Source organism: Saimiri boliviensis, chromosome 16 (genome assembly GCF_048565385.1).
Source record: "Saimiri boliviensis isolate mSaiBol1 chromosome 16, mSaiBol1.pri, whole genome shotgun sequence".
NCBI lineage: Eukaryota > Metazoa > Chordata > Mammalia > Primates > Cebidae > Saimiri > Saimiri boliviensis.
Window position 1 is genome coordinate 14,676,929 of NC_133464.1, and position 15,397 is coordinate 14,692,325.

The 15,397-nt window shown below is 40.7% G+C and overlaps 1 protein-coding gene across 23 annotated transcripts in view; it reads left to right on the top strand.

Annotated features, from left to right (window-relative positions):
- The window catches only part of DOCK9 (dedicator of cytokinesis 9), a 294,205-nt gene that overhangs the window by 64,748 nt on the left and 214,060 nt on the right, over positions 1-15,397 (top strand). For 3 of the 23 annotated variants that reach the window (XM_074387491.1, XM_074387495.1, XM_074387493.1), the window contains exon 1: positions 2,776-4,938. The exons of 6 other annotated variants lie outside the window; for them this stretch is intronic. In XM_074387491.1, coding sequence (XP_074243592.1) covers positions 4,777-4,938 — 162 coding nt within the window. In that variant the 5' untranslated portion in view covers positions 2,776-4,776. Of the gene's footprint in view, positions 1-2,023; positions 4,939-15,397 lie in introns of those variants that run through there. 14 more of the 23 variants (XM_074387509.1, XM_074387513.1, XM_074387514.1 and 11 more) reach the window with 9 other exon arrangements.

The following is a 15,397-nucleotide window of genomic DNA, read 5'->3' on the forward strand; positions in this document are numbered from 1 at the left end:
TGAGGTGCGGTGGTGCCATCTCGACTCACTGCAACCTCCACCTCGCATGTTCAGGCGATTCTCCTGCCTCAGCCTTCCAAGTAGCTGGGACTACAGGCACATGCCACCATGCCCGGTTAATTTTTTGTATGTTTAGTAGAGTTGCGGTTTCATCATGTTGCCCAGGCTGGTCTCGAACTCCTGACCTCAGGTGATCCCCGTGCCTTGGCCTCCCAAAGTGCTGGGATTACAGGCGTGAGCCACTGGACCCGGCCTCCCCACCCCCATTCTTAATAACAGCTTTAAGATAGAATTCACTATTGGGGGCCACTCCACAGGAATGGGATGGATCTCCTCCACTTGGCCACATTTGCTTTAGATACTGAGTCAGCTGACATCAGACACACCCTAAGAGGGTGTGAAAAGGTTTATTACTCTTATAATGAGGCTTTCTGGGAGACCAGGGCAGCTCCCAAGAGGTCCTACAATGGCTTCAGAGAACAGGGAAAAGAGACTGGCTTTGCATTATTTGGATGGTTATGGGGGGATGGTGTGGAGTGAGGGTTCCCATTGAAGGATTTGAATTTACTGCTGGTGCCCTAAGAGGGAGCCACCTGGACTTTCTTCTCCGCCTGCTTAGATGTGCACAGAAAGGGATGAAGGAGGAATGAGGCTTCAGAGCATCGAAAGTCTGGTCACTTTTTAAAAATTACATTCACATGCCATAAATGTGTTCAATTCAGTAGTCACAGGCTGTATGTGTGTATAGATTATATATACATTTGAGAATATATGTTAGAAACATTGTCTAATTTCTGAACATTTTCTTTACCCTAAAAAGAAACCTCATACCCACTAGCAGTGACCCCATATTTCCTGGTCTCCCAGCCCTACATAATCACTAATCTACTTTCTATTTATATGGATTTGTCTGTTCTGGACATCTCATTTGAGTAATACAATATGGGGTCTTTGGTGCCTGGCTTCTTTCACTTCACATATGGTTTAGGCTAGTTCACGTAGTTCATGCAATCAGGGCTTTGTTCTTGCCTGTGATTGAATGATATTCCATTGTGTGGATGTGCTGTATGAGTTTGTCATCTTAAAGGGTAATTCATCTGGAACATCTGAGGGTGAGATGGTGGGAGAGTCAGGTGTCAGTATTAGCAGGAGAGGAAAGACATTGGGCCTCCATCTCAAAAGGGATTCAAAGGCAGACATTTAGTCTTAGGAGTTGTATAAATTAGAAGTGACATTTAAAGATGGGAGAGTAAATGTGATCTCCAAATTGAAATGTACTTTTAGGTGGCTGCACTGGTTGCCAATAGATACCATCCATCTATTTATGTCCTCTGATGAAATTCATGGTAATTTTCATTTTAGCACGACTCAAGTTCATTCTGATACAGAAAAGTCAGTGAAACCAAACATACCTTTTGAATTACTCATTTTTTCTTGTTTCTATTATCATGAGACCTGTTTTTTAATACTTCACTCTAAATATGTTCTGTTGCTTTTCAAGAGCCCACTAATTTTGTTGGTTGGCAAATGATTAATACTTGAAATTTGGTACAAGTTGCTTCCGTGTGTATATGTCTTAGTCCATTTTCTGCTGCTATAACAGAATACCACAAACAGGGTGATTTATAATGAACAGAAATTTATTTGTCCCACTGTTCCGGAGTCTGGAAGGGCTGAGAGCATGGCAGCAGCTGGTGAGGGTCGTCATACCACATCATCCTCTGGTGAATGGTGAAAGGTGGAACGAAAGAGAACATACAAGAGTGAGAGAGAGAAAGGGGGCTGACCTCATTCTTTTATTGGGAACCTGCTCTTGAGAACACCATTAATCAGTGAGGCTCTGCTCTAACCTTTCACTACTGAAAGGTCCCACTTCCCAGCACTGTCCATGGAGGATTAAGTGTCTCACTCATGAACTTTGGGGGATACATTCAAACCATATCATTTAATTAATTTATTTTCAGAAAACATTGCTTTTTCCTTTGAATGAGTTAGGAAATTGTTTCATTCTATCTCATTTTTTTTAAATTTAGTTTTTACTTTTATTTATCGTTTTTAGCTTTATTGAGGTATGATTGACAACATTGTATAAATTTAAGGTATATAATAAAATGATTTGATATACATACGTATTGTGAAATGATTACCACAGTCAAATTAGCTAACACCTCTTTTAGTTACTTTTTTCTTTCTTTTTTTGTGATGAGACCATTTAGACCAAGCTTGTCCAACCCATGGCCCAAAGGCCACATGTGCCCAAGGATGGCTTTGAATGTGACCCAACACAAATTTGTAAACGTTCTTAAAACATGAGATTTTTTTTTAAAAGCTCGTCAGCTATCAGTAGTGTTAGTGTATTTTATGTGTGGCCCAAGACAATTCTTCTTCTTCTAATGTGGTCCAGGGAAGCCAAAAGATTGGACAACTCTGATTTAGACTCTTGTTTTAAACACTAACTGAGGGTTCTAAAAGTAAATCAAACAGCATATACCAGCAGCTTCCAATATGCTTGGTTATCATTTGTAATTCTTGGTAAAGTTCAGACATAATCTTTTGTATCTCAAAAAATATTCCTTGGCTTCTGCAGGCAGGATGTGTAAAATGTGTAATAACAATAACAAATTAATTTTAAATTTCCAGATACTCTCTTGATGTATACTGAATGAACAATTGCTTTTAAAGGTATTTCTCTTGCTGTAAAGGAGTCAGGTTAATTGGTAGATTTTCTGAATTCTCAAAACTGACATTTAATCCGTGTGTTTAGTGTTTTTTTTTTTTTTTTTTTTTGAGACGGAGTTTCGCTCTTGTTGCCCAGGCAGGAGTGCAATGGCGCGATCTCGGCTCACCGCAACCTCCGCCTCCTGGGTTCAGGCAATTCTCCTGCCTCAGCCTCCTGAGTAGCTGGGATTACAGGCATGTGCCACCATGCCCAGCTATTTTTTTGTATTTTTAGTAGAGACGGGGTTTCACCATGTTGACCAGGATGGTCTCGATCTCTCGACCTCGTGATCCACCTGCCTCGGCCTCCCAAAGTGCTGGGATTACAGGCTTGAGCCACCGCGCCCGGCGTGTTTAGTGTTTTATAGTCTCCAATATTCAGTTTCTGGGTAGATGAGTTTCCATGTTGTTTATTTGCCAGCATTGTGATGTCGCATGAAGACTCTCCTAATATCACAACATGGGTGTAATACTTGAGCTTGAACACTATAGCTCTGTTTTAACAGAATCACCCTTTGGAAGTGAATGCTCTAGACCAGAGAGGGTCATCCTGTTTTGTGCACGTGGCCAACAACTCCCCTTGTTTGATCTTGTATAGCTATTAGACACACTTTGCATAAAAACACAGGAGAGAGAATAAGCCTAAATTTTTGCTTTTTTCTGGGGCCCAGTGTCTAAACTACTCCTTAGAGAAAACAGACATCGTGGGATCACGTGCCTGGATGATATTCCCTACAAGTATGATTTTACTACATGCACACATTTACACAACCCCCAGGTATTAAATCAGTATGATTCACTCCAACTTACAAATCTATAGAGAGAAAATGAAACTATCTGTTGCCTTGTGGAATAAGGAGTAATATCAGAGTGGATTTTAAAAGATGGTTAACTTTTTTCCTAGTTACATATTGTGGCTGGCAAAGGTTTTCCTGTGTGTGCAGCATGGTCTTTTTATAGAGTTAGCCTTTCATTGTTGAGGAAGGAGAATAGCAAGAGCCAACTTAGTATCATATTGACAAGCTTCCCTGTTAGCCATTCCCGAAAATTCACATGAGGTGGTATAGTGTCACTGAGTTCAGCAGAAGGAGTTGGATTACTTACACACCAAACATAATCGTGCTAACTGTTGAGACCTCAGCATGTATTTCCCATTGCACACTGGAGCACTGCTTCAGAAGGCATGCATCTAGTTAGATTGGGTAGCCCTTTATTCACGTTCTCATTTGCATCTTTGGTTACCAGAAATAGGAGAATCCTTTTAAGCAGTGTAATCCTGCTAGCCCTCTCTAGCAAAGAGTAGAGGTGGGCTGAAGTCAAGATTGACACAGCAATGTTGTGTTCCCCTTGTGGCTTGCTGTCAGCAAGCTGTTACCCATACGTGCAAAAGGTTGTTTGAAGTGGGCTTGCACTTGTTTCCATAGCAGCAGTCATCTTAGTGATTTCACTCGTTTTTTGGACTTTTTTTCCCTTGCTTCTCTGTTTCCTGCTGATGCAGAATTAAATAAACAGCATATTTAGGTCAAGGAAAGAGATGTTTGTTAATATAGATGCTAGGCTAAGCATTCTGGGAGAGTGATTTCTTGCAGCAGATGAACATTCTTTGTGCCTTCCAGCAGCATCTGCAGCAGTGTGGCTGTCTGGCACTGTCTTTTTCATTTTGGGCAGGTTCTGAGATTCAGAACAATCCCAAGCAAATCACAGGAGCCGGCAGTTTTCCAGCAGCCACATGTAAATCTCCTGCTTATTTGTTCTTTGGTATTAAGAGTGAAGCAATCAGCTAGAAAAACGATACTTTAAAGGTTTTGGTGCATCCGAGGTGTGTCATCTTGTGTTTGCACCACCCCTCCTGTTTTACACTCGGAGCCTGGGTTTTTTGTCAGGCTGTTGAGCAGGAGCGGATTCTAGTACGGCAGCTCAGAGCTTCCCTTCTGTTCCGGTACCGGTGACTGCTTGTCATGAAGATGGTACAGTGGGAGCCTGTTTCGGAAGAGCCAAGGAAGAGGATGTGGAGATGGAGTAGAGATTGCTAAAAATCTGAACATCCACACCTTGGGGATGGGTTGCACTACTAGTGTGATTCTGTTTAAAGGCATCCGCACCGTTTTTGAAAGAAACTGTGCTTATATGTGCAAACAGCAAGGAGAGAATAATGCCCTTGAATATACAGCATACAATTGGACAAAAGAAGATTCAGAACTATTGATCTCCTCTTGGCTGGTAAATGCTGTCTTGCTTAATTAACAAGTAGTTTAATGGTGTTAGAATAAACTGTTCTTTACTTGTAAAGCAAATATATTTATTTATTTCAATGTACATATATATATATACATATGTAGTACATATATATATACATATGTAGTACATATATATATGTGTATATATATATGTGTGTGTAGTCTGTGTGTATAAATGGGTAATTAGTGGCCTTACAATTAAATTATGAAGTGAGTGTTTGTATCTGTGAGAATGCCATGGATTGATCAAAGCTAAATACATACAGAGAAAGGAATAAGATATTTGATTAAGGAATAGTTTTCTAATATAGCTTTATCAGCTTACATGTTCTTGATATAGTCCTAGAAATAATACATGGTAAAGTGTATATTTAGGGTATTATATATGTGAACCCTCTCCCAGTGATAGTGAAATTTAGCTCCTTTACATCCCAGTCTTCTAGTTGGCTAGGTTTTTCTTACTAATGGCTTATGGTCAGTCCTTGATTCCGGGGGAGAAATTTAAAGGGAGCATGAAAGAAAACTATGATAGGTAAAAGACAAATATTTATAGTTTTTTTTTTTTTTTTAAATTCAGCTACTTAACATGTTTTGGGGTGGAGGGTCTTGAGAGTGAGAGGAAGTGCAGTCTGACATGACACTTCTGTGTTCTGTCCCTTTATCAGGTATGAAGAGGTGTCAAGTCACAGATGGGTGTGCCTCTTGTGGCTTTCCCACCAGCACCAGGCTTGTGGGGAGCCACATATGGGTCTCCTCCTCCCTCAGGATGCCTTGCCGTTTTTCCTTCTGTTCTTATCACAGCTTTTGTCAAAATGAGTTGGGACAAATATATCTCAGAGTTTCTATGTGTGTGTCTTGCCAGCAGCTGCTTGGTACAGCGAAGCGTGCGGAAGCACTGAGACCTTTTCTGGCTGGTGAGGCTACCATCTGAGACTGACAAGGTGGTATTGGCATGCCATACGCCCTTGTGATCAGATTGGATGGTCCCAGCCTTGTGGGAACCCAGAGAGGGGATGCATTTTATGGAGGTTCTTCTGTCAGCACTTGCAATATGTGGGAGGAAGAAAGGCGAGCATCAGTCAAGACATCAGATGCATTTTGCAAGTCAGTGTTATGTATAGTTGGAATTTAAGGGGTGCTATATTAACTGCTAAATATTTTAAGCTCTGATATATTTTGGAATATGCTTTTGTGAATAACTGGTATCAGAGATTAGAAGCACTAGCTCCTTATAGCACTCTGTTCCATTAGTGTATCCATAACCTGGAAGCCAGGGACCTACTTGGGCAGTAATGGCAATGCCCCTCCCATGCGGCAAGCTTCTGCTCCCTCAGGCTAGACTCGTCTTTGGTTAACCTGACTTTAAGGGATTCTGCATGTTTTTCTTTTCTCTTGTATTGTCTGGGAGAAGAGTAACCTGCCAGGGGCTCTGTCAGAGCTGTGGGTCTGGGATTCTGGAACACCGCTGTCATGCATCCTGTTGGCTGCCCTCTGCCCACCACCCTTGCCTGCACTAGCAGGCCGTCCGTGCATGCAGCAGAGGTGCTGCTGAATGGAAAGATGCACCCTCACTCCACACTGGTCTTTCTGCTGGTGTCCGTGCCCTCTGCAGTCTCTTCTCTGTGCAGCAGAGTGGCCCTCTGAAAAGAAGTCAGGCCATGTCACTCTTCTGCTCCGGACCTCCTGCCACTCAGGGTCAAATGCAGGGTCAAATACAGTGGCCTCCAGCCCCACCTCCATCACTGCCTAGCACTCCCTCCTTCTCTTCTCTTGTGTGCCTCTCTCTTTTCTGCTCCTTCCTCACCTTGCTCTGGGCACCCAGGCTGCCTTGTTGTTTCCACCTCCTAGGACATCTCCACCGGGAATTGCTCTGTTCATTACCTGGCCTTTGGTCAGACTCCCATCTCAGTGAGGCTCCTGTGACCCCCTGAAATGCCTCTGGCACATCCTTTCCCCAGACCCTGTGTGGTTTCTTCTTCACCTGATGTACTCTTAGTCCAGAATAACAGTGTAAGTGTAGTAATAGTAATTAGTAAGTATTACTAAGAGTATACTTATAGTACAAGAACAAGATTCATGGCCAGGCATGTGGTGGCTTATGCCTGTGATCCCAGTGCTTTGGGAGGCCAAGGCAGGAGGATGGCTTGAGGCCAGAAGTTCAAGACCAGCCTGGACAGCATAGTGAGATCTCATTTCTACACCCACCCCCCCCCCAAAAAAAAAAATTAGCCAGACATATGTTGGTGCATACCTGTAGTCTCAGAATGCTGAAACTCAGAATGCTGAAACAGGAGGGTCTCTTGAGCCTAGGAGTTCAAGTTTACAGTGATCTGTGAGTGCAGCACTGCACTCTAGCCTGGGAACCAAAGAAGACCCTATTGCAAAAAAAAAAAAAAATGATTGATGATTGGGATTTTTGTGTGCCTTATTCACTCCTAACAGCTAGAACAGTGCCTGGCTCTATAGTAAATGCTCAGTCAATGAGGGAATACTGATGAAATGGTTTTTACAGTCCTGAAGTTAAACTTGGAGAAGCTACTGAAAAGATTTGTTAAAATCACTTATTCTAAAGCCAAAATGTTTGTTTTTTTAAAAAAATTTAACTGGTTCACCGTTAATGATCTCTCCGAGCCTGTTGACCATTCTGCTCCCTAGAGGTGTGCTTCTAACCCTTCTGTCACAGCACCACATCAAGAAGTTGTGTGGTTCATGGCTGAATGTCTGTGGGCTTGCCGTGGTAATGACTGACAAGTGTATATTGTCCAGACTGCGTCTCTTGAGACCTATGCAGGCATTTGGGGACCTTATTGTCCTTTAGTTTGAGCCACTTAAGCTATTTCTTAAGGGAGCCCTGCCCACTGGTACTTGCTTGGGTCATCCCCATGCAAAGATAGGCTGACTTCTTCATATGTGGGTTTGCACCAGGGTTCTCATCTTGGATAGGATGTCTGCCCTACCTCCAGCTCAGGTGGTGACTCCAGCCTGTGATTCTGCCTTAACTGTCATTAGGTAAGAGCTGTATTTCACCTGCCCTCAGAAAGCATAACCCCCACTTCAGCTACTCAGTGTGTACCCAACCTTTATGAATGGAATATAATGTTCATGAAGGATGGCTTGAAGGGCTTGAGGCCACCTGTTCTGACGACTCTTAATGTCCCAAATATCTATCCATCTGTCAGAGAACCACATGTCTGAACTGCCTCTTTTGTCCTCAGTGGAATTTCTGTTCCTGAACTCAGCTTCGTGTTTTTTTCCTTGGGCTGTACTGAAAAACATCTTAAGAAAGTGATATCTACTATAAGGATGTTGTTGAGGGCATTGCTTACTTTTTATTGGAATGGCAAGAGGCACTTTGGATGGTTGGTAAGAGTGCTGACTCTGGACTGGGTGCTGTGGCTCACACCTGTAGTCCCAGCACTTTGGGAAGCTAAGGCAGGTGGACAGCCTAAGCCCAGGAGTTCAAGACCAGCCTGGGCAACGTGGTGAAACCCTGTCTTTACAAAAAATACAAAGATTAGTTGGGCATGGTGTTGCATGCCTGTAGTCCCAGCTACTTGGGATGCTGAGACTGGAGGATCACTTGAGTTCTGGAGGTGGAGGCTACGGTGAGCTGTGATTGTACCACTGCACTCCAGCCCTGTTGACAGAAGGAGACCCTGTCTTAAAAAAAAATGCTGATACTGGAGCCAGAAGGCCAGGTTTGAGTCCTCTTAAATTCACAACTTAATAGTTGTGTGACTTAGGGCAATTTACTTAACCACTCTGTTCCTCAGTTTCCTTATCTGCTATTTGTAGATGATAATGGTACTTGCCTCAGAGGGTTATTAAATGAGTGAATATGTATAAAGTTCTTAGGTCAGTGTCTTGCACGTAAGTGCTAATTGTTAGCTACTATGTTTGTCATTTCTGTTTTTTGGTGTTCCCTTTATGAGGAGCCCTGGAATAAATTTCTTCTCTTCGTAATATGAATGGTTGTGCTTTCATCAGAACTACTTTGTTTTTATTTTATATACATTATGGTTTGTGTAACTGATACCAGCCAAGTCATCAGTTAATTGTTAAAGCTTATTTCAAAACATATGACCAAATTCTGGCAGATATCTAGGCTTTTTCAAAATGACTTTTATATTGCCCTTCAACTTTATGTATTTTCTTGTATTACCTGCCATTTTATCAGTCTGCTTTTTCTCCTCTGTTTATTAAAATGCTTTTAAATTTTATTATGTATATATGTAAGTAACTTTAAATCCTTTTGGAATAAGTTACAATATAAATTAAAAGGTAAGGCTGGGCACGGTGACTCACGCCTGTAGTCACAGCACTTTGGGAGGCCACAGTGGGTGGATCACTTGAGGTCAGGAGTTTGAGGCCAGCCTGGCCAACATGGTGAAACCTTGTCTCTACTAAAAATACAAAAATTAGCTGGGCATGGTGGGACATGCCTATAATCCCAGCTACTTGGGTGGCTGAGGCAGGAGAGTTGCTTGAGCCCGGGAGGCGGAGGTTGCAGTAAACTGAGATTGTACCTTTGCATTCCAGCCTGGGTGACTGAGTGAGACTCTGTCTCAGAAAGGAAAAAAAAGATAATAGAGAAGCATATTGTGAAGAAAAATCCTTTTTGCCATCACTAAGGATGTCTCTGAAGTAACAAACAGATGTCTTGAGTGCAGGATTTAGCTTTGTAAGCCTGGGGCTGTTCAGGCTCCTACTGGAATTTATATTTAAACGGTGAATCAGCCACATGGTGGGTGCTACATTAGGAGATGTACTTATCTGGGCAGTTGTGGACAGGCTGAATTTCAAGTATAGACACCTACATTTTGACTAATAATTCTACCACAGTTGAGGGACAAGACTGATTTGGGAAGATTTTATTCCTGAGTATAGATTTTTCCTAAAGTATTTCCCCTTTTCTGATTGACTGTGTTAGTTCATCTCATTTAGGAAGCAATCTTGATTGCTTATTTGTGCCGAGTGTTCAAAACTGAGAGGGATGCTAACACATGGGACACTCAGGTACTGCCTGAGGACAGGAAGGGATGGCTCAGCCCAGAGTCTCTAGTGGAGGTTGGGAAGCTTGAGCTGAAACAAAACATTGTCAATTCCATTTTTCCTTGTCTGGACAAGTCTGTGATGGGCCTAGCCTTATTAGCTAGGATTGACCTATTTAACTCATAGTTAGCAATATCATATTCTACTTTAAGTAGCTGTGGAAGAATTGAAGAGCTGTTGGATTATTCTCAGCATGTTCTGTTTTTGCCAGTTATAACTGAAGTGGAAGAACCTTGCTTGGTTAGAACTTTAACAGCAGCTAGGACCGTCAGTTTCTTAATAAAGAGCAGTAATACAAGGAAAGTGCTTGTCACAAAAGGAGAAAACGAACTTGTCTTCAGTTTCTTTTGTGACATGTTGGGATAATGCAGCTGTACTTTTACCCATTGTAAATTAATTAATTTCATTTCTTTTTGCCTTATGGCTTTAAAACTTTGAAGTTTTTCATCTCTCTACCATTACAAGATTTCCTAAATGTCTTCAGGATGTCTTCAGCCTTTATTACTATTATAAACTTTTATCAGACCACTTTATCTCCCCAAACAGTACCAAAGGACTAAACAGGCTTTTCTAATGAGAAAAACCTACAGGCTATGAAAATCCTTTAATTGATCATATAATTATTTGACAGTCATTTGTTGAATGTGTGCACTGTGCAAAGACAGCAGAGTTGAAGATAATATGCTCTCTCGCCCCTGAGAGCCCCCATCCTGTTTGTGTGTGTGTTTGGGGGTGGGGACGGGTGGGACCTCAAGGGCTGGCTGAGAGATAGGTGATATAATCAGTGACAAGGTATGTGAAAATGGAATAATAATACCTGCCAGCTGGAGGCAGGTAGGGAAAGTAGAGGCTAGATCTTGATTATCTTAAGTGTTCTCATGGCTTTTTTCTTGTACATTTGTATCGGTTTTACATGCTTCGAGGTGTCATGAAGGCCTGGAGTCTGCTTGGCTGCCTTCTGGTGCCAGAACACTTCTTGGCTCCAGGTCTGGTCACAGCAATATGACTTTGGGTAGGCTATGTTTTCCATTTTATTTCTAATATTTTTCCTAACGATACCTGGTGGATTTTGTTATCTGTTTTGATCACAACAGAAAATGGGCTGATGTTTTCAAGAAACAGTCTGCTCTGGTTCCTCGATCCATTTCCTGTGTCATAACAGACTGCCTTGCTCTATTATGGCTGCTTTTTGTGAGTGCAGCCAATGTGTGCGAGCGCGAGAGAGGACCAGACCTTTCCCCAGTGCTTTCTTAAAATATACTGTCTTACTTATCGGTGGGATTCGTTTGTGTTAATGTTTATTAAGCTATGAACTAGTAATATACACTTACTGTAGAAACCAACCATGCCAGTGTCCGGTAACACAGAAGCAACCACTATTTTAAACATCTTGAGACATAACCTTTCCAGATTTCATTCATATATAGCACTATTCATAAAAAAATGTGACAAGTTGCAATGGACTGAATTGTGTCCCCCCCCTCCCCAGTCATATGTTCAGGCTCTAACCCCGAACAGGATTGTGTTTGGCAATAGGGTCTTTAGGAGGTAATTAAGGGTATATGAGGCCATAAGGGTGTGGCCCTAATCTTATAGTACTGTGGCCTTATAAAGAGGAAGGGGTCCTCCTGGGACTCCCCCACTCAAGTGAGGACACTGGAAGAAGCCAAGATAGCCTTCACCAGGGCCTGACCATACTGGCACCTTGATCTCAGACTTCCAGTCTTAGAACAGTGAGAAAATACATTTCTGTTGCTTAACCACCCAGTCTATATTATTTTGTATAGCAGCTTTAGCTGACTAAGATACAAGTAGAGTATAAGAAGAATGTTATGTTATTTAGTCTTGTATCTTGCTTTAAAGAGACTCCATAATATATCAAACATCTGTTCATGTCAATGAATGGACATTTATGTCTCATTCTTAATGGTGTCATTTCATTTTATGGATATAACATTTTATTTGACCTATACCCTCTGTTCTATTTTCCTTTCCAATTATAAATGTTGTGATAAATATCTATGCATATATACTTTAAACATTTGTCCAATTGTTTTCTTAGCAGATTTCCAGATCTGGAGTAGGTCAAAATACATTTACTTGTTAAAGGATTTTGGTATGTATAGCCAGACTGCCCTCCAGAAAGATTATTTTGAGATTTTAAAAAATTCAGTATAAGAAAGTTTGTGTTTACCTCTTCTGACTTCAAGCAGTTTGTTTTCATTATTGCTATTTATGAGGCTGATGATGGGGTTACCTGTTGAACAGGATACAGTGACTTAGATTGCTGTATACTTAGGCAAGTAACAGTCGTATCAGGGTTCAAATTAGCACTAATTTTGCCTCTACTTCTGGAAGCATGACCATGAGCATTCTTAAACATCCCAGGAGAGTTCTGAAATGTTCCATTGTGGGGGCTGGAATGTGTTTGTTCTGAGAGGTCTTCTTCCTTTTAAAGTTGCAATAGCTATTTCATGGATATTCAGAAGTAAAGAGCAGAAATACTGAGTAGAAACAGATGAATAAAGCTGCTACTGCTTTGCTTAAGTAAATTTCTGTTTCTCCTATGGCCTTAGTGAGAAGCAAAGACCTTTTTGCTTTAAACTTTTTATTTTTAAATTTTATTATTTTTTTTTTTTTGAGATGGAGTTTCGCTCTTTTGCCCAGGCTGGAGTGCAGTAGCATGATCTTGGCTCACTGCGATCTCCACTTTCCGGTTTCAGGCAATTCTCCTGCCTCAGCTTTTTGAGCAGCTGGGATTACAGGTGCATGCCACCATGCCAAAGTAATTTTAGTAGAGATGAGACTTCACCATGTTGGCCAGGCTGGTCTCGAACTCCTGACCTCGTGATCCGCCTGCCTCTGCCTCCCAAAGTGCTGGGATTACAGGTGTGAGCCATCGTGTCCAGCCAAATTTTATTTTTTTGAGACCCGGTCTGGCTGTGTCACCCAGGTTGGAATACAGTGGCACAATTTTGGCTCACTAAAGCCTCTGCCTCCTGGGTTCAAACCATCCTGCCACCTAAGCCTTTTGAGTAGTTGAGACTATTGGCAAGTACCACCACGCCTAGGTAATTTTTTGTATTTCTTGTAGAGACAGGGTTTCACCTTGTTGTCAGACTGGTCTTGAATTCCGGAACTCAAGTGATTCGGCTACCTTGGCCTCCCAAAGTGTTAGCATCACAGGTGTGAGCCACCATGCCCTGCCATGCTTTTTGCTTTTCAAAAGTAACATTTATTGTCTTTCATATTTAGAATACGTAAGTATTGTAGAAAATTTAGAGACTACAAAGAAGAATAAGAGGAAAACAAAAATCACCCATAACCCTACGCTCAGAAATCAAAGCTACTTATTTGTGGCATATGTTTTCTGATATTTTTCTCTGCTTATGCAAATATTAAAAATGGAATAACTGTCCATAAAAAGTTTCTGATGCATTTTTCACTTACCATCTTATTATGAGCATTTTTTATGCCCATAATGTTCTGCTAAAGCATGATTAACATGTGTATAGTATTCCATTGTAATATATGTACTTGAATTTATTTAAATACTTCTCTGTTGTTCGGTATTTAGGTTGTTATAAATTGAGATTACAGAAGACGTCTTTACTCAAAAATCTTTGTGTGGATCTATAATTATTTTTGTAGGCTAGATTTATAAAAGGGAACTTGTGAAGGCAAGAATTAATTTTTTAAAGGCCTATTAAGGGATCTTGTTTTATTGCGTGATGATTGATTCCCGTTACATTCCTAGCAGCTGTGACTATTCATGCTTTTTTTAGTATATGATCATGGCTAGCATCGTTTTTGCCAGTTTTGAGAAACAAAAGATATACCTTTCAAACTCTGAATCCTTCATTATATTCACCAAGTGTTTCTCTGTTTTGTCATTTGCATTTTGATTTTGTTTAATTTCTTTACCGTACTTATTTTACTAACTGAAGTTTGAATGTATATGGTATACATAACCATCTTTTCCTCTGTGGTTTCTTCCATTACTTTTATGCTTAGAAATTCTTGCCTTTCTGAGATCAAATACCAGTATTTTCTTTTAGAATTTGTTTGTTTATTTACTATTTGTCTTTTCCCCTCAGGATTAACAAACTGCATCTATGGGGCAAATCTGGACTGCAATCTGTTTTTGTAAATAAAGTTTTATTGCCACATAACCACACTTGTTTATTTTCATATAGTCCAGGCCAGACTTCCCCAAACTACCGCCCTGCGGGCCTGCATGCAGCCCCCTGAGGCCATTTACCGCCCTCCACCCCCACTTCAGGAAGGAGCACCTCTTTCATTGGTGGTCAGTGAAAGGAGCACAGTATGTGGCGGCCCTGCAACGGTCTGAGGGACAGTGAACTGGCCCCCTGTGTAAAAGTTTGGGGACCTCTGGTCTAGGCCTACTTTAATGGTGCCAGAGTTGAGTAATAAGGACAGAGACTCATTTAAGTCAGCTGATAAATGTTATCAGCTGACCTGAAATATTTTCTAGCTGACTCTTTGCAAAAAGTTTGCTGTGCCCTGCTTTAGTAGATTTAGAATTTATTTGGATATATAGTTTGAAATCCTAATTTGATTTCCTACTCTACTTTGATACACATTTTTCCCAGTCTCATGTTGAATAATCCATTCCTTACTCAGTGGTGAGACTGCCTTTATTATATTTTGTGTTCTGTTATATACTAAGCTTTGCAGCCATTGGAAGAGAACCCTAAAGCCTTTCCCTTTTCCCCCTACCCTCCATTTTTTTCTTTAGTATTCTCTGTGCACTATAGAAGCAAGCTACCAGTTTTCCAGCTGTCAGTTTAATTGCAATTCAGGAAAAATGAAAATAAGAAATTTATGGAGAGACATACATTCTGTAATTTAAAGACATAATAAACAGACTGTACTTCATAAATTGCTGAATTAAGTAATTTTACAAAACCTATTGGTTAAGATTCAGGAGCTAAGGATTAAGGTTTAAGTGTACAGTTAATTGTATTTGTAGGTTTGTTTCCTCAGAAAATAGCCTGTTCATAAAACGGATCAAGCTTGTCTTTATATGGACTCTCTGGGGCATTTTGATGAAAGAAAAATTCCAGTGTGGCAGCTGCATCCTCAAGTAACCTTGATTTGAATCTATTTTTTTTTTTTTTTTTTTTTTTTTTTAAAGTATATCCGGTCTTTGCTAACAAAAGGAGTCCTGGCAAAATATAAGCAAAGGTGCTAGCAGAGTTTCCAAACAAAGTCTATTCACATCTGCAGGAAATGTATCTGTACCTTTTTAGAGGAAGAGTGCATTCTGGTTTTCCTTTTATACATAATAGAAATTCTAAGGATAATTAATTTCTTTCCTTAACTAGATTTTATAGTGTATATGAAGGTTTGGAAATGAATACGTGTGT